At 49.5% G+C, this 27,548-nt stretch overlaps 1 protein-coding gene across 7 annotated transcripts in view; it reads right to left on the bottom strand.

The window, feature by feature from the left end:
- The window catches only part of LOC144480588 (talin-2), a 410,923-nt gene that overhangs the window by 167,078 nt on the left and 216,297 nt on the right, over window positions 1-27,548 (bottom strand). For 6 of the 7 annotated variants that reach the window (XM_078200210.1, XM_078200214.1, XM_078200211.1 and 3 more), the window contains 11 exons: window positions 24,194-24,349; window positions 22,452-22,553; window positions 21,440-21,516; window positions 20,400-20,580; window positions 19,952-20,065; window positions 15,066-15,174; window positions 14,378-14,586; window positions 13,772-13,870; window positions 4,693-4,860; window positions 3,677-3,971; window positions 2,075-2,241 (listed from right to left, as the gene is read on the bottom strand). In XM_078200210.1, coding sequence (XP_078056336.1) covers window positions 2,075-2,241; window positions 3,677-3,971; window positions 4,693-4,860; window positions 13,772-13,870; window positions 14,378-14,586; window positions 15,066-15,174; window positions 19,952-20,065; window positions 20,400-20,580; window positions 21,440-21,516; window positions 22,452-22,553; window positions 24,194-24,349 — 1,677 coding nt within the window. The remainder of the gene's footprint in view (window positions 1-2,074; window positions 2,242-3,676; window positions 3,972-4,692; window positions 4,861-13,771; window positions 13,871-14,377; window positions 14,587-15,065; window positions 15,175-19,951; window positions 20,066-20,399; window positions 20,581-21,439; window positions 21,517-22,451; window positions 22,554-24,193; window positions 24,350-27,548) is intronic. The other variant, XM_078200216.1, reaches the window with a different exon arrangement.

The following is a 27,548-nucleotide window of genomic DNA, read 5'->3' as shown; positions in this document are numbered from 1 at the left end:
GTTTTGACTCGGAATTCCATAGAATCCCTACAGTGCAGAAGGAGGCCATTCAGACCATTGAGCCTGCACTGACAACAATCCCACACAGGCTCCATCCCCATAACCCCATGTGTTTACCCTGGCTAGTCCTCCTGACACTAAGGGGCAATTTAGCATGGCCAATCCACCTAACCCGCACATCTTTGGACTGTGGTAGGAAACTGGAGCACTCGGAGGAAACCCACACAGACACGGGGAGAATGTGCAAATTCCACACAGACAGTGACCCAAGCCGGGAATTGAACCCGGGCCCCTGGCACTGTGAGGCAGCAGTGCTAACCACTGTGCCACCCCAATTTGTTGGATATGTTGAACATGGTGCCAATCTCCTGCTCCCCGGGGAGGGCTGGGAGGGGCACCAAGAGTCAGGCATTGGCCAGCCGATAGGGTGACAGCTTCTCCTGCCTTCTCTTCTTCAGAACATGGAGTAAACTAATTTTTGCGCCAATCCAGCAGATTTCAAGGTTATTTTTCTGAGCGCCAGCCAGCCCATTCATTGCAGATTTATTGAATTCAATTTCAAACGTTGCCTTGGGCTTTAAGCTGACACACTCTGACTTTGCAGGTCTAGTGTCACATGTACTCAGTCAAATTTGGAAAATAAGTCATCTGGCCTTTGAATTGTATTTTTTAGCCTGACAGAGTTTTGTCTTTAGTTTTGAAATGGCTGCTTTTGATTGGATCAGGAGACTTAGTGAGGTCCAACTTCAGAGACAGCTGCACATCTTCACCAACAGCACTGAGGAGATACATTCCCAGCATGCAGTTCTGTAGGAGACTGAAAACTCGCTGTTCACCAACCCAAGGTCAACCACACTTAACACAGGGCAGAAACACTGAGAAACATCATGAGGATTGATGCTCACCCAGCCACGCCTCAATGACACGGTAGCACAGTGGTTAGCACTGCTGCCTCACAGCGCCAGGGACCCAGGTTCAATTCCGGCCTTGGGTCACTGTCTGTGTGGAGTTTGCATGTTCTCCCCGTGTCTGCGTGGGTTTCCTCCGGGTGCTCCGGTTTCCTCCCACAGTGCAAAGAGTGTTAGGTGGATTGAGTCATAGAGTCATAGAGATTTACAGCATGGAAACAGGCCCTTCAGCCCAACTTGTCCACGCCACCCTTTTTTTTTAAACCTCTAAACTAATCCCAATTGCCCGCATTTCATAGAAACCCTACAATGCAGAAGGAGGCCATTCGGCCCATTGAGTCTGCACCGACCACAATCCCACCCAGACCCTACCCCCCTTTTCCCTACATATTTACCCGCTAATCCCTCTAACCTACGCATCCCAGGACACTAAGGGATTTTTTTTAGCATGGCCAATCAACCTAACCTGCACATCTTTGGACTGTGGGAGGAAACCGGAGCACCCGGAGGAAACCCACGCAGACACGGGGAGAACGTGCAGACTCCACACAGACAGTGTGGAGCGCTCCTCCCTCACAACCCGGTATTCCCACTGTCCCTTATTATTTGTGCCCAAATGAAACAATGCCCTTCGCCAGTGTATCCTGCCAATATAACTGACGTACCATTCACAGAGAGGTTGAGGGAGAAAATTCCAGAGCTTGGGGCCCAGGCAATTGAAAACACGGCCACCACTGGCGGGGTGATTAAAACAGGGAACTCTCCATAAGCCAGAATTCGAGGAGCGCAGAGATCGGGGAGGGTTGAGGCCATGGAGGCATTTCAAATTCAGGATGAGAACTTTCAACTAAAGATGTTGCTGTGCCAGGAGCCAGTGTAGATCAGTGAGCGCAGGGTGATGGAACAATGGGACTCAATGAGGGTTCGGATAGGGGTAGCCGAGTTTCACAGAATGTGGCAGATCAGCTGGAGGTGTTGGGACTGTCAAGCCTGGGGTAAAGAGTCCACATGAGTCTGAGCCAGGATATCAATTCGCTTTGTCACGGGAATAAAACTTGGCAAAAGACATGGACTCACCAGGTTTCCCACTCACTCAGGACATAAGGTTTTTAAACAGACAGGAAAGAGTTAAATAAAGGAAATACAGACAGAAGAGTATTCAATACCTTTGCAGCCTCCACCATTCTCGCTGTGGAATCGGCCAGGAGTTTGGCAGCGGCAAGCAGCTTCTTCGAGTTATCCACATCGCTCTCCGCCTCTGCATCCGATCTCATGGCATTCACCAAATCCGAGGTGGCCTGGGCGAGGACTCGAGCCTGCCGCACCATCTCACCTGTGGGTCACAGACGGCAAGTCACTCACTCAACTCTCCCCAACCAATCAAACCCATGGAGCTCACCACTTCCAAACCATGTGAACAACCCATGTGTTAACCACACCGCCCCCTCATGGTTGCTGATGAGCTGCTGCATTGTCTCCAGAAAACACCATGACCCCTTGTTCAACACCACCCAGGGTTACAGTGACTCAGCCACCCCCTCCTGGATTCACATTGCCTTCCAATCTGGTCCGTTGGGATGCTGAATCCAAGATATTCCCACAGAAAAGACCCCAAGAGGATTCCTAATTATCCTCTTGTGGCCATCCACACCCATCTTTGACATGGAGTTCCTCCCACTTTACCAAAGACTTTAATAGTTTCTAAATACAGCAGGACACGGGATTTTGCCCCATCAAATTGAGATAGCACTGTCCTGTAGAAAGGTCAGCCAAGTGTTAGCCACTTTGAAAGCGACTAGATTATTCTAATTAAACTTTCCCGCCTCCAGTTATTGCTGGAGGTGGATTGGGACAGTGGTCAAAATGATGAATGCTGAAACCTCCCCAATCTTCAATGACCCTTTATTTAAAAAAAATACTTCTCAGGTCAATGGCCTCAATTGTTCCCCCTGTTTCTCTCCCCTGAGTATTTTCAGTTTATATTTCAGAATTCCACCATCTGCAGCATTTATTGATAGGATTGAGGCTGAATCTTTCGATAGAAACCCTCGCCTCACACGTGCGACATGGCAACACAGTGGTTAGCACTGCTGCCTCACAGCGCCAGGGACCTGGGTTGGATTCCCGGGGGGGCACGGTGGCACAGTGGTTAGCACTGCTGCCTCACAGCGCCAGGGACCTGGGTTGGATTCCCGGGGACACGGTGGCACAGTGGTTAGCACTGCTGCCTCACAGCGCCAGGGACCTGGGTTCGATTCCCAGCTTGTGTCACTGTCTGTGTGGAGTTTGCACATTCTCCCCGTGTCTGCATGGGTTTCCTTCAGGTGCTCCGGTTTCCTCCCACAGTCCAAAGATGTGCAGGTTAGGTGCATTGGCCATGCTAAATTGCCCCTCCCAGGATGCACAGGTTAGACGGATTAGCAGGGTAAATATGTGGGGTCACGGCAATAGGGCCTTGGTGGGATTGTGGTCGGTGCAGACTCGATGAGCCAAATGGTCTCCTTCTGCACTGTAGGGATTCTATGATGATCTATGATTGTATGAAAGCTAGGTAAGTTACACCAGAAGCCCAGTCCTGAGGGACAGATACAAACTCAGCACTTGTGAAAAGCTGGGCCTTTCTCAGGCCTCCAATGCAGCCTGCAACCAGACCCAACCATCAATGTTCGGGGGCTCCTTGTCCAAAAAGTTTGGAAATCACTTCAACGTTCTTGCTCAGATCTCTTTCTCCGACATTGCGGATGCTTCTGGAAGCTGCTCCCACGTACCTGCATCACCCATTGAGCTGAAGATGCTCTCAGTAACGGTCATGATGGTGTCAGTAGCCTGGTCGTAGCGTCCAATGGGCTCCCCTCGGCTGGCATACTGACGCACATGCTGGAGGAGGTCGTTGAGGGCTTGGCTCACCACGCTGGCTGCAGCACTGACCTGTTTCAGGAGCTCAGTGTCATCCGTGGCTGCCTGGCAAGCTTTGACACAACCCTCCACCGAACGGTCTACCAGCTTCCCCGCCTCGACCAGCTGCTCCTGGCACACAGGGGAGCTGATGGTTGGACTGACAACCTGCATCAGACCACATGAGACGCTCATCAGGGGGGCAGAGGAACATCAAAGCAAACGGCTTTCAATGCGTCTCGAGTTACATTCAACGCAAGTTACCCAAATTCATCAGATATCAGCCAATCTTACAATACAGAGCAGGCCATTCACCACATCCCACCTCTTTGAAAGAACTATCCCAATTAATTTCATTAACGTATTTGCTCCCATAGCCCTGAAAATCTCCACCATTCAATGAATTTATCTATCAGTAGCAGCAGGTGATGAAGAACAATGTAATATTTGAGAAAAGGAAACCATAGAGTCACATCAGTCACTCATGATCAGTTAGAACACAATGAGATAGACAGCAAAGCTCCCCGTACTGTGACCCAACCTCACAAGAGTGCCTTAGCCCGTACGAGGGAGCAATCCTTCCAGTTCCACCAGTAGCACCATTCCAGCCTGCCCGAATAACACTGCCAATCTAGGCTGTTGCTCCAGGCCCTTGGCAAACGGTCCGAGATTTCCCCCAACTTGGCTTTCATCCATTCCAATTGGGCTGGCTCGGCCTGAGCATCCAGAAATCAGAGAAAAAGAGCCGACTGCAACACGCATTTGTAGCCCTGGGCAATCACAACAAAGACTGGAGCAAAATCAGAGCTCGGTGGCCGATGCAGTGTTCCTGTGGAACCATTGCCGAGTCCTGGGATCATCCCTCCTCCAGTTCCTGCCCTCCACTCACCTTTGCACAGGCAACCAGCTGGGACGTGGAGAGGGCACACTGTGTGGCTGCAGCAATCACCCGGTTTTGCAGGACAGTGTCTTCAGCCACCTGGGCCACATTCTTTGCTTTGAGAACCAACATGGCGGCTGCGTTCGCCACGGCCTTGGCCAAGCTCATTAGCACGTCCTGTCAGAGAGAGAGAGACAACAAGATGGTGGCTCAGTATTACCGACAGGAATTCACCTGCGGCTCAGTATTACTGACTGTCCACTGTGGCTGAGTATTACTGACCGTCCACTGTAGCTCAGTATTACCACAGGAGTTCACTGTGGCTCAGTATTACCAACAGGAATTCACCCGCGGCTCAGTATTACTGACTGTCCACTGTGGCTGAGTATTACTGACCGTCCACTGTAGCTCAGTATTACCACAGGAGTTCACTGTGGCTCAGTATTACTGACCATCCACTGTGGCTGAGTATTACTGACCGTCCACTGTGGCTCAGTATTACCACAGGAGTTCACTGTGGCTCAGTATTACTGACCATCCACTGTGGCTCAGTATTACTGACCATCCACTGTGGCTCAGTATTACTGACCGTCCACTGTGGCTCAGTATTACCACAGGAGTTCACTGTGGCTCAGTATTACTGATGAGAGTTCACCCCAATACAGAAATAGGCTGGCTTCAATTTGCTTTTCCATCTTGTCTCACCTGACACATTCACACAAACCAGCCTCCCATCCATTGACTCTGTCTACACTTCCCGCTGCCTCGGCAAAGCAGCCAGCATAATTAAGGACCCCACGCACCCCGGACATTCTCTCTTCCACCTTCTTCTGTCATGAAAAAGATACAAAAGTCTGAGGTCACGTACCAACCGATTCAAGAACAGCTTCTTTCCTGCTGCTGTCAGACTTTTGAATGGACCTACTTTGCATTAAGCTGATTTTTCTCTACACCCTAGCTATGACTGTAACACTACATTCTGCACTCTCTCATTTCCTTCTCTATGAGCGGTATGCTTTGTCTGTATAGCGCGCAAGAAACAATACTTTTCACTGTTTACTAATACATGTGACAATAATAAATCAAATCAAAATGAAAAGACAAATGATAGAATTATGTAGATATTAAGAAAGAGGATGTGTTGAAGCTTCTGAAAAGCATCAAGTTAGATAAGTCGCCGGGACCGGATGGGATGTACCCGAGGCTACTGTGGGAGGCGAGGGAGGAGATACCTGAGCCTCTGGCGATGATCTTTGCGTCATCAATGGAGACGGGAGAGGTTCCGGAGGATTGGAGGATTGCGGATGTTGTTCCTTTATTCAAGAAAGGGAGTAGAGATGGCCCTGGAAATTATAGACCAGTGAGTCTAACCTCAGTGGTTGGTAAGTTGATGGAGAAGATCCTGAGAGGCAGGATTTATGAATATTTGGAGAGGTATAATATGATTAAGAATAGTCAGCATGGCTTTGTCAAAGGCAGATCATGCCTTACGAGCCTGAATGAATTTTTTGAGGATGTGACTAAACACATTGATGAAGGAAGAACAGTAGATGTAGTATATATGGACTTCAGCAAGGCATTTGATAAGGTGCCCCATGCAAGGCTTATTGAGAAAGTGAGGGGGCATGGGATCCAAGGGGACATTGCTTTGTGGATCCAGAACTGGCTGCCCACAGAAGGCAAAGAGTGGTTATAGATGGGTCATATTCTGCATGGAGGTCGGTCACCAGTGGAGTGCCCCAGGGATCTGTTCTGGGACCCTTATTCTTTGTGATTTTTATAAATGACCCTGGATGAGGAAGTGGAGGGATGGGTTGGTAAGTTTGCTGATGACACAAAGGTCGGAGGTGCTGTGGATAGTGTGAAGGGATGTCAGAAGTTGCAGCGAGACATTGATAGGATGCAAGACTGGGCGGAGAAGTGGCAGATAGAGTTCAACCCAGATAAGTGTGAGGTGGTTCATTTTGGCTGGTCAAATAGGATGGCGGAATATAAAATTAATGGTAGGACTCTTGGCAGAGTGGAAGATCAGAAGGATCTTGGGGTCCGAGTTCATAGGTCGCTCAAAGCAGCTGTGCAGGTTGAGGCTGTGGTTCAGAAGGCGTATGGTGTACTGGCCTTCATCAATCGAGGAATTGAGTTGAGGAGTCATGAGATAATGCTGCAGCTATATAAGACCTTGGTCAGACCACACTTGGAGTACTGTGCTCAGTTCTGGTCGCCACATTACAGGAAGGATGTGGAAGCCATAGAAAGGGTGCAGAGGAGATTTACAAGGATGTTGCCTGGGTTGAGGAGCATGCCTTATGAGGATAGGTTGAGTGAGCTCGGCCTTTTCTCCTTGGAGAGCCGAAGGATGAGGGGTGACCTGATAGAGGTGTATAAGATGTTGAGAGGTATTGATCGAGTGGATAGTCAGAGGCTTTTTCCCAGGGCTGAAATGGTTGCCACAAGAGGACACAGGTTTAAGGTGCTGGGGAGTAGGTACAGAGGAGATGTCAGGGATAAGTTTTTCACTCAGAGGGTGGTGGGAGCGTGGAATGGGCTGCCAGCAACGGTGGTGGAGGCGGATTCAATAGGGTCTTTTAAGAGGCTTTTAGATAAGTACATGGAACTTAGTAAGATAGAGGGTTATAGGTAAGCCTAGTAATCGCTAAGGTAGGGACATATTCGGCACACCTTTGTGGACTGAAGGGCCTATATTGTGCTGTAATTTTTCTATGTTTCTATGTTTCTAAATACTGGCTGTCTGTTGGAAGGAGTTAAATCTGCAGATATTAAATGGTTTAAATTTCAACTCAGAAATCAATGACTGTATTATAAACCACAACCAATTACTAGTTAACAATTACCTAGCATCAGCACTCACTAATTACTGATTCCTAGTCAACAACACTGAGCACTAACAATAGTTTGTACTTAATTAGTGTCTTTAGCGTAATAAAATAATTCAAGGTGCCTCACAGGAAAGTTAGAAAGTAGAATTTGGCACTGGGGGTTAGAGAGCAGAATTTGGCACCGGGGTTTAGAGAGTAGAATTTGGCACCGGGGTTTAGAGAGCAGAATTTGGCATCGGGGTTTAGAGAGCAGAATTTGGCACCGGGGGTGAGAGAGCAGAATTTGGCACTGAGATTTGGGGGGTCTTGAGGAATCCACCTTGCCTGTGACCCCCTCGTCCTGTGTGACCACAGGCGGAGCAGCCTCCCCGCAGTGGGACAAAGTAAGCCAGCACTCTGAAGGCCACGTCAGAATGACAGCGAAGACAATCCAAGACAACAGGGACAACTGGTCAGCATGCTGCCTCCATCCCTGCTGCAGATGCTGGGGTCACATTGGGGAAGTGGTGGGAGCACAATGTTGAGACGCTTTGATTTCACAGGCCCATGATGCACCATGATTGTAAATCTAATGACACTTCCTGTAAATATATTCCATGTCACTTTAATCAGGTCAGCTGTAATTTATTTGTGATTTAGTCCTCAAATCAGTGCCTGTCCCCATCTTTAGAGGAACATCCCAGGTTGGGTCTATCTCACCCAGAATTATACCTGTACAGGGGAGGGAAGGTATTTGCCTGGGCCCTTGTCACCCATGTGTAAGGACTACACTGAACCTTCCATTTCACCCGCTCACTATTACACACTCACCTGTCCAATGCCCTAGCATTATCACGATTACACATTCACCAGTCGCAAAGCCCTAACATTGCCACTATTACACACCTGTATCCCCTCCAAAAACACTCAGCACTCCTTCAAACATCACTGCTGAACCCTCACCCCCCCACTGCTCCCTTCGACCCTCACTATCCCTTCCTATCACCAATCCTCTCCTTATGCCCCATAGCACTCATCAGCTGACACCATAAACCCCTCCCCCCACCCTCACCATGCCCGTTCACACCTGCACAACCCTCTCCTTGCTGCCCGCTCTCCAGCACAGCCCTTCCCACCCTCCTGCTCCAAACTATCTCATCAATCCATGACTCCTACACCATGTCTCTCCTCCCCTTACTGCCCCCAACATCCCCCGTTCCCCTCGAGGCTGCTAGACCCATCCCAACTCTTTGTTATTCCTCTAATCCTGATCTAATCTCCACACGCTCCCTCCCCCCCCTCAACCCCCCCCCACAACCCCAGCACAGACCCTCTCTGTCCAACAGTCCCTCCAGCACCTCAAAGATCCACATCCTGGAAGCTGCAGGGAGAGACTGATGTTCCAGCCAATGCTGCATGTGGCGTTCTGGGGTTCACAGCTGCTGGAGGCCTCCATCCTAAGGTTGCCCCAGGCCTTCCTGAGGTAAGTGCCGACATTCGCACCTCACATTGATCCAAACGTGTTCTGGAATGGTGTGAAAGCCCGCTGGCGTTGGGGGTGACGGGATGGGAGGGGGGGGGGGGGGGGGGGGAATTCCGGCTGGGCCTTCATTTACATCCCGTTGACAGGATTGAAAATGGTTTCACGCTAGCCTCTGGTGGGAAAGGCGACCCCCCCATGGCGGGTGGAGCACACATTCCTCCCATCACATTACACCGGTGAGAAACCAATTATTCAGCTCCTGCCATCCCCCGACCTCAAACCCCTCACCCCCCCTCCCCCCCCCATTAATGTGGGGCATATGGGTTTGAAAGGAAAATTTGGAATGAAGCCACATTCAGGCAGATGTCAAAATATATCTGACCAAAGAGAGAGGATTTAAGGAGGACAGTGAACTTGGGAGATGGATGACACGAGTTGGCTGTTTTATTATATTCAGGTGCTGACTGGAGATTTAATTGTGCGCCTGTACATGGGGGCAGTCCATCCGCACTTGCTGGGCACCGTGGAAACTGGGGTGATTTATCGACTCCTTTAGAATCATAGGATCATAGAAACCCTACAGCACAGAAAGAGGCCATTCGGCCCATCGAGTCTGCACCGACCACAATCCCACCCAGGTCCTACCCCCATACCCCTACATATTTTACCCACTAATCCCTCTAACCTACGCATCTCAGGACACTAAGGGCAATTTTATCATGGCCAATCAATCTAACCCGCACATCTTTGGAGTGTGGGAGGAAACCCACGCAGACACGAGGAGAATGTGCAAACTCCACACAGACAGTGACCCGAGCCGGGAATCGAACCCGGGTCCCTGGAGCTGTGAAGCAGCAGTGCTAACTACTGTTACCGTGCCGCCATAAACCCCTCCCTCTGTGACATTTAGTCACAATGTCATGTTTTATCTTTCCTTTGCAACTTATTTTTGTTTGATGCAGTATCTCTTTAAGGGGCAGTTATTTTGATTGATCCCATGGCTTGTTTAATTCAGTGTATTGATTTTTCATAGGAACAGGCCTTCCATACCTGCCGGGCACTGCTGGGACTGGGGTGCTTTACTGACCCCCGAGACCACATCTTCCTGTACACTTTTAAAAACTTCCTTGGTGTTTTTGTTCTTTGGTTACAATGCTCCTTGAACACGGGGTTATCCACTTTTATTAGTTGACTCAATCTTTTTTAATTTGTCCCCTTTATTTGTTTTAACTCAAGAGTAGATATAGGAGCAGAAAGGCCATGCTACTCTGTACCTATCCCATTCACCCATCTCCCTGACTGGCTCACAGTTAAAGCAGTGCCTTTGTCTTAAAATCCTCATCCTTGCCTGGCCTGTGGGGATTCGATGATTCTCTGCTATGACATGGGCGTCGCTGGCTGGGCCAGCATTTATTGCCCATCCCTAATTGCCCAAGGGTAGTTGAGAGTCAACCACATTGCTGTGGCTCTGGAGTTACATGTAGGCCAGACCGGGTAAGGACGGCAGATTTCCTTCCCTAAAGGACATTAATGAACCAGGATGTTTGCCAGGATGTTGCCTGGTCTGGAGGGTATTAGCTATGAGGAGAGGTTTGATAAACTCGGTTTGTTCTCACTGGAATGACAGAGGTTGAGGGGTGACCTGATAGAGGTTTACAAGATTATGAGTGGCATGGACAGAGTGGATAGTCAGGTGCTGTTTCCTAGGGTGGAAGAGTCAAGTACTCGGGGACACAGGTTTAAGATGCGTGGGGAAAAGTTTAGAGATGTGCGAGGCAAGTTTTTTTTTTACACAGAGGGTGATGAATGTCTGGATCGCACTGCCCGGGGAGGTGGTGGGAGCGGGTACGATAGCGGCATTTAAGGGGCAACCAGACGAATACAGGAACAGGGTGGGAATGGAAGGATACGGACAGTGTAAGTGCATACGGTTTTAGTTTAGGCAGGCATCATGATCGGCGCAGGCTTGAAGGGCCGAAGGGCCTGTCCCTGTGCTATACTGTTCTTTGTTCTTACTTTCAAATCCCTCCATAGTCTCACCCCACCCGATTATTGTCAATTGTCAGAAAAACCCACCTGGTTCACTAATGTCCTTTAGGGAAGTAGGCTTGACAAAGTTGAGGTGTGTGATATGTAATGTATCTTTGTGAATACAGGCTTGCAAACTAGACTCCAGATCAAGCCTCGACTGCCTGCCTGTCGGGACGGTAACAATGGAGAGGGTCAGGGAAGAATTTCCCAGCTTAGGGTCCTGACGGTAGACTCACCGATGGTGCAGCGATTACAAACGAGAATGCAAAAGAGGCCAGAATATTTTTTATTCATTGGTGGGACTGCACTGTGGCACAGTGGTTAGCACTGTTGCCTCACAGCGCCAGGGATCCGGGTTCAATTCCGGGCTCGGCTGACTGTCCGTGTGGAGTTTGCACGTTCTCCCCGTGGGTTTCCTCCGGGTGCTCCGGTTTCCTCCCACACTCCAAAGATGTGTGGGTTAGGTTGTTTGGCCATGATAAATTGCTCCTTAGGTGTCGGGGATTAACAGGTTAAATACGTGGGGTTACAGGGATAGGGCCTGAGTGGGATTGTTGAGATGCAGGCAAGATAGGCCGAATGGGCTCCTTCTGCACTGTGGGGATTCGATGATTCTCTGCTATGACATGGGCGTCGCTGGCTGGGCCAGCATTTATTGCCCATTCTTCGTTGCCTGAGGGCAGTTGAGAGTCAACCACATTGCTGTGAGTCTGGAGTCACATGGAGGCCAAACCAGGCAGATTTCCTTCCCGAAAGGACATCAATGGCCAGGTGGGTTTTTCTGACAATCGACAATGGTTTAATGGTCATCAATAGATTGTTAATTCCAGAAACTTTTTATTGAATTCAAATTCCATCATCTACCGTGGCGGGATTCGAACCCGGGTCTCCAGAACATTAGCGGAGTTTCTGGATTGATAATCTAGCGATAATAACACTAGGTCTTCACCTTCCAGGGGAGGGGCACAGATATCTGAGATGTTGGAGGAGATTAAAGGTCAGGAGGGCGGCGACGATGGAGGAATTTGGAAGTAAGGACGAGGATTTTAACACAGAGGCACTGCTTTAACTGTGAGCCAGTCAGGGTGATGGGTGAATGGGATAGGTACAAAGTAGCATGGCCTTTACCCAGGGTAGAACATCGGAAGCCGCCCAGGAGTGAGGTGGAATTAAGAAAAGGCCAGATGACGGTTTCAGCTGAGAGCAGGAGGAGAGCAGGGTGAGGTTACAGGGGTAGGGGGAGGGCAGAGTGAGGTTACAGGGGCAGGGGGAGAGCAGGGTGAGGTTACAGGGGCAGGGGGAGAGCAGGGTGAGGTTACAGGGGCAGGGGGAGAGCAGAGTGAGGTTACAGAGGCAGGGGGAGAGCAGGGTGAGGTTACAGGGGCAGGGGGAGAGCAGGGTGAGGTTACAGAGGCAGGGGGAGAGCAGGGTGAGGTTACAGGGGTAGGGGGAGAGCAGGGTGAGGTTACAGGGGTAGGGGGAGAGCAGGGTGAGGTTAGGGAGGCAGGGGGAGAGCAGGGTGAGGTTACAGGGGTAGGGGGAGAGCAGGGTGAGGTTACAGGGGCAGGGGGAGAGCAGGGTGAGGTTACAGAGGCAGGGGGAGAGCAGGGTGAGGTTACAGGGGCAGGGGGAGAGCAGGGTGAGGTTACAGAGGCAGGGGGAGAGCAGGGTGAGGTTACAGAGGCAGGGGGAGAGCAGGGTGAGGTTACAGAGGCAGGGGGAGAGCAGGGTGAGGTTAGGGAGGCAGGGGGAGAGCAGGGTGAGGTTACAGAGGCAGGGGGAGAGCAGGGTGAGGTTACAGGGGCAGGGGGAGAGCAGGGTGAGGTTACAGAGGCAGGGGGAGAGCAGGGTGAGGTTACAGGGGCAGGGGGAGAGCAGGGTGAGGTTACAGAGGCAGGGGGAGAGCAGGGTGAGGTTAGGGAGGCAGGGGGAGAGCAGGGTGAGGTTACAGAGGCAGGGGGAGAGCAGGGTGAGGTTACAGGGGCAGGGGGAGAGCAGGGTGAGGTTACAGAGGCAGGGGGAGAGCAGGGTGAGGTTAGGGAGGCAGGGGGAGAGCAGAGTGAGGTTACAGGGGCAGGGGGAGAGCAGGGTGAGGTTACAGAGGCAGGGGAGAGCAGGGTGAGGTTAGGGAGGCAGGGGGAGAGCAGGGTGAGGTTACAGAGGCAGGGGGAGAGCAGGGTGAGATTAGGGAGGCAGGGGGAGAGCAGGGTGAGGTTACAGAGGCAGGGGGAGAGCAGGGTGAGGTTACAGAGGCAGGGGGAGAGCAGGGTGAGGTTACAGAGGCAGGGGGAGAGCAGGGTGAGGTTACAGAGGCAGGGGGAGAGCAGGGTGAGGTTAGGGAGGTAGAAACAGGCAGTCTTAGCAACAATGCAGATGTGGAATTTCAATGATCGCTAAATCATAACACAGCAATATTGCTACTGTGTCCGAAAATTCAGCATTAACATTCCCTCACTAATGGGTTATCAATGAGAATAACGAGAATTAACATTCTCATATAACGGCAATGCCTCACATTTCTCAATCTGTGAGATTTAAACTAATGATTGGAAGCTTTTGGACCAAACATGAAACGTAGAACATGAAGCAATCTGATACCAGAGAGACAGAAAAAACTCAAACTTTTCAAAAACTAACATGTTTTGGGCCGGCAGATATGATGGGATCCTGCTCGAGGAAGCAGGAACACTCAGACAGTGCCCCTTCATCCCCACAGAAAGCGGCACGGCTTCCTGTTCAAACAGCCTCCTCTTCCTACCTGAAACCGCTCGTCCATTTCGCTCTCTCCAATGTGCCGCAGAAGGTCACCGCTGGCCTGCCCAATGCTTCCAGCTGCTGTCAGCACCGTCTGCCGTGTCTGCGGGCAAAACACACACCCGCTTTAGATAAAATGTACCTGCTTGAAACTGGCTCAGTGTCAACCGCGATGCACTGGGAAGCTCCCTGTTGAAGGGACAGCACAATAATTCCCAATACCCTGCTCTGAAGAGTTCGGCAAGAGTTTGCACCCACTGTGCAGTGACTGAGTCACACAACACAACCATTTTACACTGCCTTAAATGGAGGTAGAAGCAGATTGAATCAGAACTTTCAAAAGGGGAATTGGATGAATACTTGGACAGGAGCGATGGCCTATATGGAATAGATTCCACTTTCAATCAGCCAGCGCACACACAGTGGGCAGAAGATTCCATTCCACTCTCCCAACTTGATGTTGGTCTCTGAACCTTTTGATTCCGAAGCAGGATGAACAGACGTTCAACAGGAAACATTTCCTGCTGCCCTTCTCCCTGACCTCCACGCCACCGCCACCCCCCTCCCCTCCCCCCACCCCCCACCCCACCACACCAATTCCCCAGCTCACCTCCCCTGACGAAGGTTCGACTGCCTTCAGCAGATCAGACACGGCACCAGCCAATGTTCTAGCAGCACGCAGGAGGTCTTGTCCACTTCCTACATCATCGTCCATCAGGGCAGCCAGCATCTTCACCCCTTTGGACATTTCCGTTAGATTGGAAGATATGGTAGTGATGGCACAGCCCACGGCAGTGTAATCAGTGTCTGCGGGATCTCCTGGAGGGAAACATCAACTTTTACACACCCATTCTAGTATTCTGCTCAAAGCCTCACTGAAATGTCTCCAACCAGACATCCCTCCTCCCTCCAAGGCTCATGTTCTCCTCCTCCATGCCACAGCCATTCCTATTTGCTCCCAGCCCTATATAAAGAGGCAGCACCCTGGTCTGATTTCCCCTCTCCATTATCAGTGGGTGCAATGCACAGTACTACACAGACCCCCTCCCCACCCCACACCCAAGAACCTCGAGATGTTACGTGTACACATCCCCACGTTTCTACAGGAGTTAGATAACCACCACTGAACATCAAACCAATACAAAGCCATGGAAATATGAATGCTGGTCTCCAACTACACCAAGCAGCATCCTGCATGGCTCAGGATGGGGACACTGGAGGAGTGGTTCAGCTGACAGTCAAGTGGCAGTTGGTTTGGAAGATCCGGATTTTGTGCTCACACAACCTTCCCGACTCACCAGCTGTGAGATTGACCACGGACGCAGTCCCTGCAGTGATCGCATCCACCTGTGAATGAATCTCGTGCTTCGACTCATCCACCTTGTTCCGGACCCAGACCTTGGACGCCTGAGGGAAAGAGAAGGGAAAAGCAATTGTCAGAAAGCAAACCGTTCCCCTTCCTATAGTGTGTATTACAGAGAACATTAGCAAAACATTCACTACTCCAACCCATTCTCAAGTATATTGAGTCAAGCTCCCTTTACAATAACTGGATTATCTCTTTCCAATCGGACATGCCCCCTGGTCACAGACTTCTCACTCATTCTTTCTCCAGGAATATTTTCCAAGCTTTCAACCTGACAAACACACAAAGAACAAAGAACAATACAGCACAGGAACAGGCCCTTCGGCCCTCCAAGCCCACGCCGCTCCCTGGTCCAAACTAGACCATTCTTTTGTACCCCTCCATTCCCACTCCGTTCATATGGCTGTCTAGATAAGTCTTAAACGTTCCCAGTGTGTCCGCCTCCACCACCTTGCCTGGCAGCGCATTCCAGGCCCCCACCACCCTCTGTGTAAAATATGTCCTTCTGATATCCGTGTTAAACCTCCCCCCCTCACCTTGAACCTATGACCCCTCGTGAACGTCACCACCGACCTGGGGAAAAGCTTCCCACCGTTCACCCTATCTATGCCTTTCATAATTTTATACACCTCTATTAAGTCTCCCCTCATCCTCCGTCTTTCCAGGGAGAACAACCCCAGTTTACCCAATCTCTCCTCATAACTAAGCCCCTCCATACCAGGCAACATCCTGGTAAACCTCCTCTGTACTCTCTCCAAAGCCTCCACATCTTTCTGGTAGTGTGGCGACCAGAACTGGACGCAGTATTCCAAATGCGGCCGAACCAACGTTCTATACAACTGCAACATCAGACCCCAACTTTTATACTCTATGCCCCGTCCTATAAAGGCAAGCATGCCATATGCCTTCTTCATCACCTTCTCCACCTGTGACGTCACCTTCAAGGATCTGTGGACTTGCACACCCAGATCCCTCTGCGTATCTACACCCTTTATGGTTCTGCCATTTATCGTATAGCTCCTCCCTACATTATTTCTACCAAAATGCATCACTTCGCATTTATCAGGATTGAACTCCATCTGCCATTTCTTTGCCCAAATTTCCAGCCTATCTATATCCTTCTGTAGCTTCTGACAATGCTCCTCACTATCTGCAAGTCCTGCCAATTTTGTGTCGTCCACAAACTTACTGATCACCCCAGTTACACCTTCTTCCAGATTGTTTATCTAAATCACAAACAGCAGAGGTCCCAATACACAGCCCTGCGGAACACCACTAGTCACAGGCCTCCAGCCGGAAAAAGACCCTTCCACTACCACCCTCTGTCTTCTGTGACCAAGCCAGTTCTCCACCCATCTAGCCACCTCCCCCTTTATCCCATGAGATCCAACCTTTTTCACCAGCCTACCATGAGGGACTTTGTCAAATGCTTTACTAAAGTCCATATAGACGACATCCACGGCCCTTCCCTCGTCAACCATTCTGGTCACTTCTTCAAAAAACTCCACCAGGTTAGTGAGGCATGACCTCCCTCTCACAAAACCATGCTGACTATCGTTAATGAGTTTATTCCTTTCTAAATGCGCATACATCCTCTCTCTAAGAATCTTCTCCAACAACTTCCCCACCACGGACGTCAAGCTCACCGGCCTATAATTACCCGGGTTATCCTTCCTACCCTTCTTAAATAACGGGACCTCACCTGCGTCCAGTGATGAGACAAAGATTTGCGTCAGAGGCCCAGCGATTTCATCTCTCGTCTCCCTGAGCAGCCTTGGATAGATTCCATCAGGCCCTGGGGATTTGTCAGTCTTTATATTCTCTAACAAACCTAACACTTCCTCCCTTGTCATGGAGATTTTCTCCAACGGTTCAACACTCCCCTCCGAGACACTCCCAGTCAACACATCCCTCTCCTTTGTGAATACCGACGCAAAGTATTCATTTAGGATCTCCCCTACTTCTTTGGGCTCCAAGCATAATTCCCCACTTTTGTCCCTGAGAGGTCGATTTTTTCCCTGACAACCCTTTTGTTCCTAACGTATGAATAAAATGCCTTGGGATTTTCCTTAATCCTGTCTGCCAAGGACATTTCGTGACCCCTTTTTGCCCTTCTAATTCCCCGTTTGAGTTCTTTCCTACTTTCTTTGTACTCCTCCAGAGCTCCCTCCGTTTTTAGCTGCCTGGACCTAACATACGCCTCTCTTTTCTTTTTGACCAGTCCCTCAATTTCCCTGGTTATCCACGGTTCTCGAATCCTACCCTTCCTATCCTTCTTTTTTACAGGCACATGCTTGTCCTGTAGCCCTAACAACTGTTCCTTAAAAGACTCCCACATGCCAGATGTGGATTTATCCTCAATCAGCCTCTCCCAATCAAGAGCTGCCAATTCAACTTCCCGGTTACATCCCATCCAAGATGCCTGGGAATGTCGACTTCCCGGTTAGTGCAACTATCGGCATCTTTCGAGTGAGAAGGTACTGATACTGTCACCCTGCATTGATAAGTCTGGTATCTCCTTTTCCAGGACTTGTGAAGCAAGTCCCATTCTCAAACCTCACTGATTGAATTACTTGGAGTCTTTTCTCAGTGTTTTCATTCATTTACAGGATGTGGGCGTCGCTGGCTGGGCCAACATTTATTGCCCATCCCTAATTGCCCCTTGAGATGGTGGTGGTGAGCTACCTTCTTAGAACCATAGCACCACAGAAATGTTACCGCACAGGAGGGCCATTTGGCCCATCTTGTCCATGCCTGCCCAAGGATACCCAACTGCCCCTTCTAATCCCACCTTCCTGCACCCGGCCCATAGCCCTGTAGCTTACAGCACTTAAGATGCAGATCCAGGTACTTTTTAACAGAGTTTAGGGTCTCTCTGCCTCCACGACCAACTTGGGCAGTGAATTCCAGACACCTACCACCCTCTGCATGAAAATAGTTCTTCCTCATGTCCCGTCTACACCTAGTATAACTTATAGAACATAGAACATAGAAAAACTACAGCACAAGCAGGCCCTTCGGCCCACAAGTTGCGCCGGTCGTGTCCCTACCTACCTAGGCTTATAAATAGACTTACCTATAACCCGCAATCCTATTAAGTCCCATGTACTCATCCAGAAGTCTCTTAAAAGACCCTATCGAGTTTGCCTCCACCACCACTGACAGCAGCCGATTTCACTCACCCACCACCCTCTGAGTGAAACACTTACCCCTGACATCTCCTCTGTTCCTACTCCCCAGCACCTTAAACCTGTGTCCTCTCGTAGCAGCCATTTCAGCCCTGGGAAAAAGCCTCTGAGAATCCACCCGATCTATACCTCTCAACATCTTGTACACCTCTATCAGGTCACCTCTCATCCTTCGTCTCTCCAAGGAGAAAAGACCGAGCTCCCTCAACCTATCCTCATAAGGCATGCCACCCAATCCAGGCAACATCCTTGTAAATCTCCTCTGCACCCTTTCTATGGCTTCAACATCCTTTCTGTAATCAATGATTCATATCTTGAATCTATGTCCCCTGGTTCTAGAATTCTCCACCAAGGGAAACAATTTTATCCTGTCCACTCTATTTGTTCCCCTCATAATTTTGTACACTTCTATTAAGACACCCTTCTTTGTTCCAGGGAAAATAATGCCTACCTATCGAATCTCTCCTCATAGTTACACTTAATAGCCCTGGCAACATACTGATAAACCTCCTCTGCACTCTCTCCAGAACAATTATGTCCTTTCTGTAATATGGTGACCAGAACTGCACACAAGACTCCAGTTGTGATCTCACCAGTGTTTTATACAATTCCAACATTATATCTTTGCTTTTATATTCTATATCTTTGCCAGTGAAGGAGAGCATTCCATATGCCTTCTGTACAAGCTTGTCTATTTGAACTGCTGCCTTTAGGGACCTGTGTACTGGTACGCCAAGATCTCTCACTTCATCGACCCCTCTTCATGTATTCCCATTTATTGTGTATTCCCTAGAACAGTTTGACCTCCCTAAATGCATCACCTCACACTTATCTATGTTAAAATCCATCTGCCACTTTACCTCCCGCTCCACCAACCCATCAATATCGTTTTGGAGATTATAGCTATCCTCTACACTATCCACAACTTGGCCAATCTTTGTGTCATCTGCAAGATGTGTGTGTCATCTGGAGAGAGGTTTTCAAGTTTTTCCTTTTTATTTGTTTTTATTTTAATTGTTTGGGGGATGTGGGCATCACTGGCTGGCCAGCATTTATTGCCCGTCCCTAATTTTAAGAGTCAGCCACATTGCTGTGGCTCTGGAGTCACATGTAGGCCAGACTGGGTAAGGATGGCAGATTTCCTTCCCTAAAGGGCATCAGTGAACCAGATGGGTTTCTCCGACAATTGTTTCATGGTCATCAGTAGATTTTTAACTTCCAGATTTCAATTGGATTTAAATTTCACCATCTGCTGTGGTGGGATTGGAATCCGGGTCCCCAGAGCATTACCCTGGGTCTCTGGACCACTAGTCCATTGACAATACCATCTTCCCTGGTGTTGGTGACCACTGTGACCTCTTTATGGATACCAACAGGTTAGAATTCCCATTGAAATCCATGGCTTTGTAAAGAGGATGGGTGATATGCAAGATCAGTTTCCCCCCCCCAGGGGAGAGTAACAAGCTGTAAATCCACTGGTAATGTTCATTATAAATACAATTGAACAGAGAAAACAAATCACTGAACAGAAATTCAGACCCAACATGTTGCTATTATGAAAAGTTGAGAGAACAATGAACGTTTTAATCAAGGTGTGAGATGGAGAAACCTCAGCAGCCATCAAACTCACCATGTCTTGGCCCAGAGGGGGTAAATTATCAATCTCAGTGAGATCAGACTGGGCTTGTTGAACCGCCTGCATACTGGAGTTAATGGTTCCCATTAATGCTTGCTGTGCTGATGTCTGTTATGCAGAGCAAATTAGCAAAGCAGGTTAGAATAATGCAATACATTTCTTTCAAAACTAAAAGATGTGTATTAATCAACTTAAATCTGTGCATGAATCAACGGAGAAAACATTTTAAAAAAATAATTCAACACTCTTGAATTAAAAAAATGATAAAAGAGACTAAATCTAAAAGCAAATTAAAGAGTTTTAAAGAAATTGGTGCAATAGTTTTATTTTGGCGTTAATATTTTGATGCCAAACATGACTCAGTACAAACTGTGAAGTAAATCCTTATTGGTAGAAAAGTGAATATTGGGCACTTGTCCAGAAATGTAATTCCGACTCCTACCAGTGGGGGCATGTGGCCCCGGTGCATCTGCCCACTCAGGATCTGCTGCTGTGGAGCTGGCATTGTGCCCGTGTTAAAGCTCTCCGGCCCGCCCGCGCCTGGCCTCATCACAGCTGGCAGTGCCACCGACGCATGCTCGATCTTCCCGGTCTTATTAAATTGCTGCTGCAAGATGGTGGATCTGTGGGGCAGGGCAGAGGAGCAGAGTTGTTCATCAAGACTCACACTGGGGGCATCTGAGCCAACGTCAGAGAAAAAGCCCTTTATTTACATAGCGCCTCTCACCGGCTCAGGGCGTTCCCAAAACATTTCACAGCCAATGGCGCACTGTGCAGTTACTGCGTAACGTAGGTGACAGAGCAGCCAATTAGCACGCTCCCACAAACAGCAATCTGATAATGACCAGATGATCTTGCGATGTTGACTGAGGGATAAATGTTGATCAATATTGACAGCTTACCAGCACCTTCCCAAGTGCAGAAGAGGCCCTTCGGCCCATCAAGTGTGCACTGACACGCAAGACACACACAACCTCCCACCTAATCCCATTCCCAGGATGGGTCATAAATGTCGGCTGGAGCAGTGATGCCCACATCCCATTAAAGAAAGTGAAGCAAAAATGGACATTGGTGATAACATCCTGCTTTCCTTTGAAATAGTGCCATTGGATTCCCAGCGGAGAAGGAAGACAGAACCTCGGTTTGACCTCTCTCTCTTCAGAAAGACGCCACACTCCTTCTGCGCTGCTTTGGGATATCAGCTTGGGTGATGTGCTCAGGCTCCAGAGCGGGCCTTCAGACTCGGAGACGAGATTGCGACTGACTGAGCCGCGGCTGACACTCTCGCTGGGGGGAAACCAGGAATTCTGGAACTAAAGATGCATGAAGAATGGTTCATGGCAGCTTTAACATCGATGGGTAGCTGAGATTTCAGTGTATTCAGGACAATGATAGGTGGGCTAAATCTACACTTTGGTCAGGAGGAAGGTCTGGATTATCCTATTTATGGTTTCAGCAAAGCAAACAGTTTGGAATGTTTACTTCTTTGGGGAAACGGATTCTTCCAACATTGTTGACTCTTCATCTCCTTCGAGTCCAAACCGATCCTTACTTTGCTTCTACAATGAAACCAAAGAGAGAATGGATTAGAAACACAAAAACCTCACAAAGACAGGACACCAAGTCTGTGCAGCCGTCAGTCACAACATTATTCTTAAAATAATACCGGGAGTTGTCTGAGCCGCTCTCAGAATTACACAGAGCACAGAAACATGCCCCTTCAGCCCTATCAAACAATCTGTGGTAGCGTTTGGCTTGATCATAATCAACGTCACCCAGTGGCTAACAGCTGGAAAGTGGTGGAGGGTGATGGGCCAGCTAACCACTGGAGAACGAGGCAAGGTATTCCAGCTTGCTGATGGCCCACCCATTTCGACTTCGATCCAGCTGTTTAAGTGCTGGGCCAGAGCAGGGAGCTGATTGGAGAGCTTCCAAACACGGAGTTGTGGGAAAACTGGGTGCAGGTCTGAGAGGCAACTACATGGTCACAGGCTTTAGAAAGCAGAGTGGGCTTGGCATGGGACTGATAGCTCACAAGGGCAGAAAGTGAGGAAGCTACGGGGGAGGCAGGAGGGTGACTCAGAAAAAGGAGGGTGGCACAGTGGTTAGCACTGCTGCCTCACAGCGCCAGAGACCCAGGTTCAATTCCGGCCTCAGGTGACCGTCTGTGTGGAGTCTGCACGTTCTCCCCGTTTCTGCGTGGGTTTCCTCTGGGTGCTCCGGTTTCCTCCCACACTTCAAAGATGTGTGGGTTAGGTGGATTGACCACGATAAATTGCCCCTTAGTTTCAGGGGGACTAGCAGGGTAAATATGTGGGCTTATGGGGATAGGGCCTGGGTGGAATTGTTGTTGGTGCAGGCTCGATGGGCTGAATGGCCTCTTTCTGCACTGTAGGGATTCAATGATTCTATTCTATTCTATGAGAATGATGAGCTTGGATTGGCAAAATGACATTTTTGCTCCGATTTCCAACAGAATATTCAGTCGACTCACCTTCTTGAGAATGATGTCGATATAGCCAGCAATTAGCTGAGAGATCTGCTCCCCCTCTGTGGTCTGAACAGAATAGTAGCTCTCCTGATATTCTCCAAAGTCCTGCAGATGGAGAGAGAACCGGGTGAACATCCAATAATGGAAAGTACTTCGAAGAGTACCTACAACTCAAACTGGCTGTTTCCCACTCCCTGTCACCTTCCCACACGCTAGCTGAGTGAAAGGGGAAATGAGGTAACCCATTCCCCATATCACCTTCACACTGAGGAGGCCACACCACCAACTGGTCCCTCCCCTTGTTCCCCAAAAATTGTTTGCATTAATTCAGGGGACGAAACCTTCACCTAACCAGCTCTCAGCACGAGTTGGCACAAACCACCCGAGGTGAAACGCTGAAGTGAAAATCTATTCCTGCTCACTGCTCCTTTTAACCAAGTCCCAAAAGCCAGATTCTGTTAGTGTGCGCTCCCCACCATGCCCAGACATGGAACTGGGGGCAGACTCAGGAACAGCCCTGCTCTCCAGGGCGGCACGGTAGCACAGTGGTTAGCACCGCTGCTTCACAGCTCCAGGGACCCGGGTTCAATTCCCGCCTCGGGTCACTGTCTGTGTGGAGTTTGCACATTCTCCTCATGTCTGCGTGGGTTTCCTCCAGGTGCTCCGGTTTCCTCCCACAGTCCAAAGATGTGCGGGTTAGGTTGATTGGCCATGATAAAATTGCCCCTTAGTTTCCTGAGATGCGTAGGTTAGAGGGATTAGTGGATAAAATATGTAGGGATATGGGGGTAGGGCCTGGGTGGGATTGTGGTCGGTGCAAACTCGATGGGCAGAATGGCCTCTTTCTGCACTCTAGGGTTTCTATGATTTCCAATCACAGACAAACCTCCCACAACAGCTCCGATATCAGCTCCTACGTCACACCTGGTCATGGACAGCGACTGGGTGGATGTCCCTAAGTAACGGGGAGCCTTGCAAAAGCACACAAAGCATTCTGTTTGGCCTATGCAAATTGGTGTCCCTGTGGATAGGGGTAATGTTAATATGCTTGATAGTGGAAATAATATACAATCAAAGAGGGGGGGGCAGGGGGAGGGGACGGCACGGCGAGATGGCCTAGTGGTATTATTGCTAGACTATTCATCCAGAAACTCAGCTAATGTTCTGGGGACCCCGGTTCGAATCCCGCCACGGCAGATGGTGGAATTTGAATTCTTGAAACAATATCTGGAATTAAGAATCTACCGATGACCATGAAACCATTGTCAATTGTTGGAAAAACCCATCTGGTTCACTAATGCCCTTTAGGGAAGGAAATCTGCCACCCTTACCTGGTCTGGCCTTCATGCGACTCCAGAGCCACAGCAATGCGGTTGACTCTCAACTGCCCTCGGGCAACTCGGGATGGGCAATAAATGCTGGCCAGCCAGCGACGCCCATGTCCCATGGATGAATATATAAAAATAATCAAGGTGAGGACACAATTATTGGATCTTGGCAGTGGCTGGAGCTGATCAAACTCTCCTGGAGTCGGCGATTCCCCCTGACGCTGGGACTGAGTGTGGCCATTCTCAAAGCCAGGATTTGATAGCCCCTCCTGTGCAGTGGGATATCCCCTGACGGGTCAGAAAACCCTGACCCAGGAGTTTCTCAACTTTCAACATCTTTGTCCAAACAAATCAAGCAACAAGACAACATAGAACCGCAGAAACATAGGCTGTTTCCAACCCTTTCCAATCTCCTACCAGAGTGAAGCTCTTTGGAGAGGCAGCCCAGCGCTTCACGGTTGTGAGTGGCCACTCCTGCATCACCTCTTTGGTCTTTTCATCAACTCGCATAACTGAGTCCTTGGTAATCCCCAGAAGCCGGGGAACCAATTTGTTCTTCCCCTTCATTTTTTCCTGAGGAAGGAAACACCATTTATCAGGAACAATTCATCGAGGAAACCCCCAGCACCAAAGTGCTTCTGAAACCAATCTATCTCCAATCGATTTCCTTCCACTGCAGTGTTCAGTTTTTGATGTTTAATGATACACTTTGGTCTGAATCTTCCAAATCTCTGGTCAGAACCCTTGATCAGCCAATACAGACCCAGTTACCTTCCTCCGATATTCCTGGCCAATTCTCCGATGGAAGATCCTCGGGAAACCTCGGAGGGCGCATAGAAACTAGAAGCAGGAGTAGGCCATTCGGCCCTTCAAGCTTGTTCCGGCTTCATTTTGACCATGGCTGATCATCAAATTCAATATCCTGATCCCTGATGCTGGGCAGAACTTGTGCAGAAACCAGATCCATTATATTTTGGTAAGTGTTCACTAACAAACTGGAAAACACTTGGTGCATTAAACAGCTTTACAATGTGGCAGTGATCTGGGTGGGTGAGGTGAGTGGGTAAGAGGGTACGGGGGCAGCTGGGTAAGGCGATGGGGTCAGATCAGCTCAACTTGAGGGGGGGTGGGGAAGATGGGGGGAGGAGTCAGGTTGAGGGGGAAGTTTTGGGGGACGAGTCAGGAATGAGTCGGTTAGTGGGGACTGGTTAGGGCAGGTCGGGGTGAGGGAGGTGTTGCGGGGAGGGTGGAGGAGACCTGAACTCATGAGGTGGAACTGGGTGGAGGGGCTTAGTCAGGTTGGGTCGGCTCGGTGGATGGGAGTTGCGGGGGGCGTAGTCAGGTCAGGTCGGGGGTATGGGGAGTTGGGGGGGGGGTCAGAGCTGGTTGTTAGGGAGTCAAGAGAGAGTCAGGGCAGTCCATATACTGTTGTAATTCAGACAAATGCCAGTTTCCAGTCAGTAACACCCTTTATGGTGCACCAGAGGAAAAGGTCACTCCTGCGGCCTAGAGACAGGTAGTCTTCACCTGGGGACAATCAGGCTTAAAATCCTCTGCAGACTGCTCCCCATTGGGAGAATCCCCGCTCACTCAATAAGGCAGCTCATCCCCTGTGGCCTTGTGGTTCTGACAGGAGTTCAATTGGGAATTTCCTGTCTAAGATTCCAGGACAGTAAATCAGGACTAACTCTAACTCAGAGTTGGACACTTCCTCGCCGGGCCCGGGGAGCAGGGAAACTGTCCACTGGCCGTTCAGACTCCTCGGGCAATTCTCACGGAGGGCAGGGAATATTGGGAACACAAAGGGTAGAATATCTGGGGCGGGGGGGGGGGTTACGTTCAGTCTCAGGCTCTCTGGAAACTGGAAGGTTCGGGTCATTGTGCTGAAGAGAAACATACCGACTCTGAGAAAAATAGCAGCAAAACTGTCAACGACAAATCTGACTTTAACAAATGGTCAGGAGGCCGAGGGACACTCGGCACACAGTCCATGACAGCACAATCAGACACTGCCAGTGGATAATGACAGCACAATCAGACACTGCCAGTGGATAATGACAGCACAATCAGACACTGCCAGTGGATAATGACAGCACAATCAGACTCTGCCAGTGGATAATGACAGCACAATCAGACACTGCCAGTGGATAATGACAGCACAATCAGACACTGCCAGTGGATAATGACAGCACAATCAGACACTGCCAGTGGATAATGACAGCACAATCAGACACTGCCAGTGGATAATGACAGCACAATCAGACACTGCCAGTGGATAATGACAGCACAATCAGACACTGCCAGTGGATAATGACAGCACAATCAGACTCTGCCAGTGGATAATGACAGCACAATCAGACACTGCCAGTGGATAATGACAGCACAATCAGACACTGCCAGTGGATAATGACAGCACAATCAGACACTGCCAGTGGATAATGACAGCACAATCAGACACTGCCAGTGGATAATGACAGCACAATCAGACACTGCCAGTGGATAATGACAGCACAATCAGACACTGCCAGTGGATAATGACAGCACAATCAGACACTGCCAGCGGATAATGACAGCACAATCAGACACTGCCAGCGGATAATGACAGCACAATCAGACACTGCCAGCGGATAATGACAGCACAATCAGACACTGCCAGCGGATAATGACAGCACAATCAGACACTGCCAGCGGATAATGACAGCACAATCAGACACTGCCAGTGGATAATGACAGCACAATCAGACACTGCCAGCGGATAATGACAGCACAATCAGACACTGCCAGCGGATAATGACAGCACAATCAGACACTGCCAGCGGATAATGACAGCACAATCAGACACTGCCAGTGGATAATGACAGCACAATCAGACACTGCCAGTGGATAATGACAGCACAATCAGACACTGCCAGCGGATAATGACAGCACAATCAGACACTGCCAGCGGATAATGACAGCACAATCAGACACTGCCAGTGGATAATGACAGCACAATCAGACACTGCCAGCGGATAATGACAGCACAATCAGACACTGCCAGCGGATAATGACAGCACGATCAGACACTGCCAGTGGATAATGACAGCACAATCAGACACTGCCAGTGGATAATGACAGCACGATCAGACACTGCCAGCGGAAAACGACAGTGCGATCAGACACTGCCAGCAGATAACGACAGTGCCAGCGGATAATGATAACGTGATCAGACACTGCCAGTGGATAACGACGGTGCGATGAGACCTTGCCAGTGGGTAATGACAGTGCGATCGGACACTGCCAGTAGATAAGGACAATGTGATCAGACACTGCCAGTGGATAAGGACAATGCGATCAGACACTGCCAGTGGATAGCAATGGTGCGATCAGACACTGCCAGTGGATAACGACAGTGCAATCAGACACTGCCAGTGGATAACGACAGTGTGATCAGACACTGCCAGTGGATAACGACAGTGTGATCAGACACTGCGAGCAGATAACGACAGTGCGATCAGACATTGCCAGCGAATAAGGACAATGCGATCAGACACTGCCAATGGATAATGACAGTGCGATCAGGCACTGCCGGTGGATAAGGACAATGTGATCAGACTTCTCTATCAGCTCTGAGTGACCAAGTTGAGACACAGAAACATGCCGGTCAGGGGGATTGGCCGTGGTAAATGCGTGGCGTCACGGGGAGAAGGTGATGCACCTCAATGAGCACCCGGAAACAAGGCTTTAGAACTGAAGGCTTTAATACATTAACAATGAAACTACTAACACAAAT

The sequence above is a fragment of the Mustelus asterias genome, chromosome 29 (genome assembly GCF_964213995.1).
Source record: "Mustelus asterias chromosome 29, sMusAst1.hap1.1, whole genome shotgun sequence".
Taxonomy (NCBI): Eukaryota; Metazoa; Chordata; class Chondrichthyes; order Carcharhiniformes; family Triakidae; genus Mustelus; species Mustelus asterias.
The sequence above is the reverse complement of the archived record's forward strand: the minus strand, read 5'-3'. Positions and strand labels throughout refer to the sequence as shown.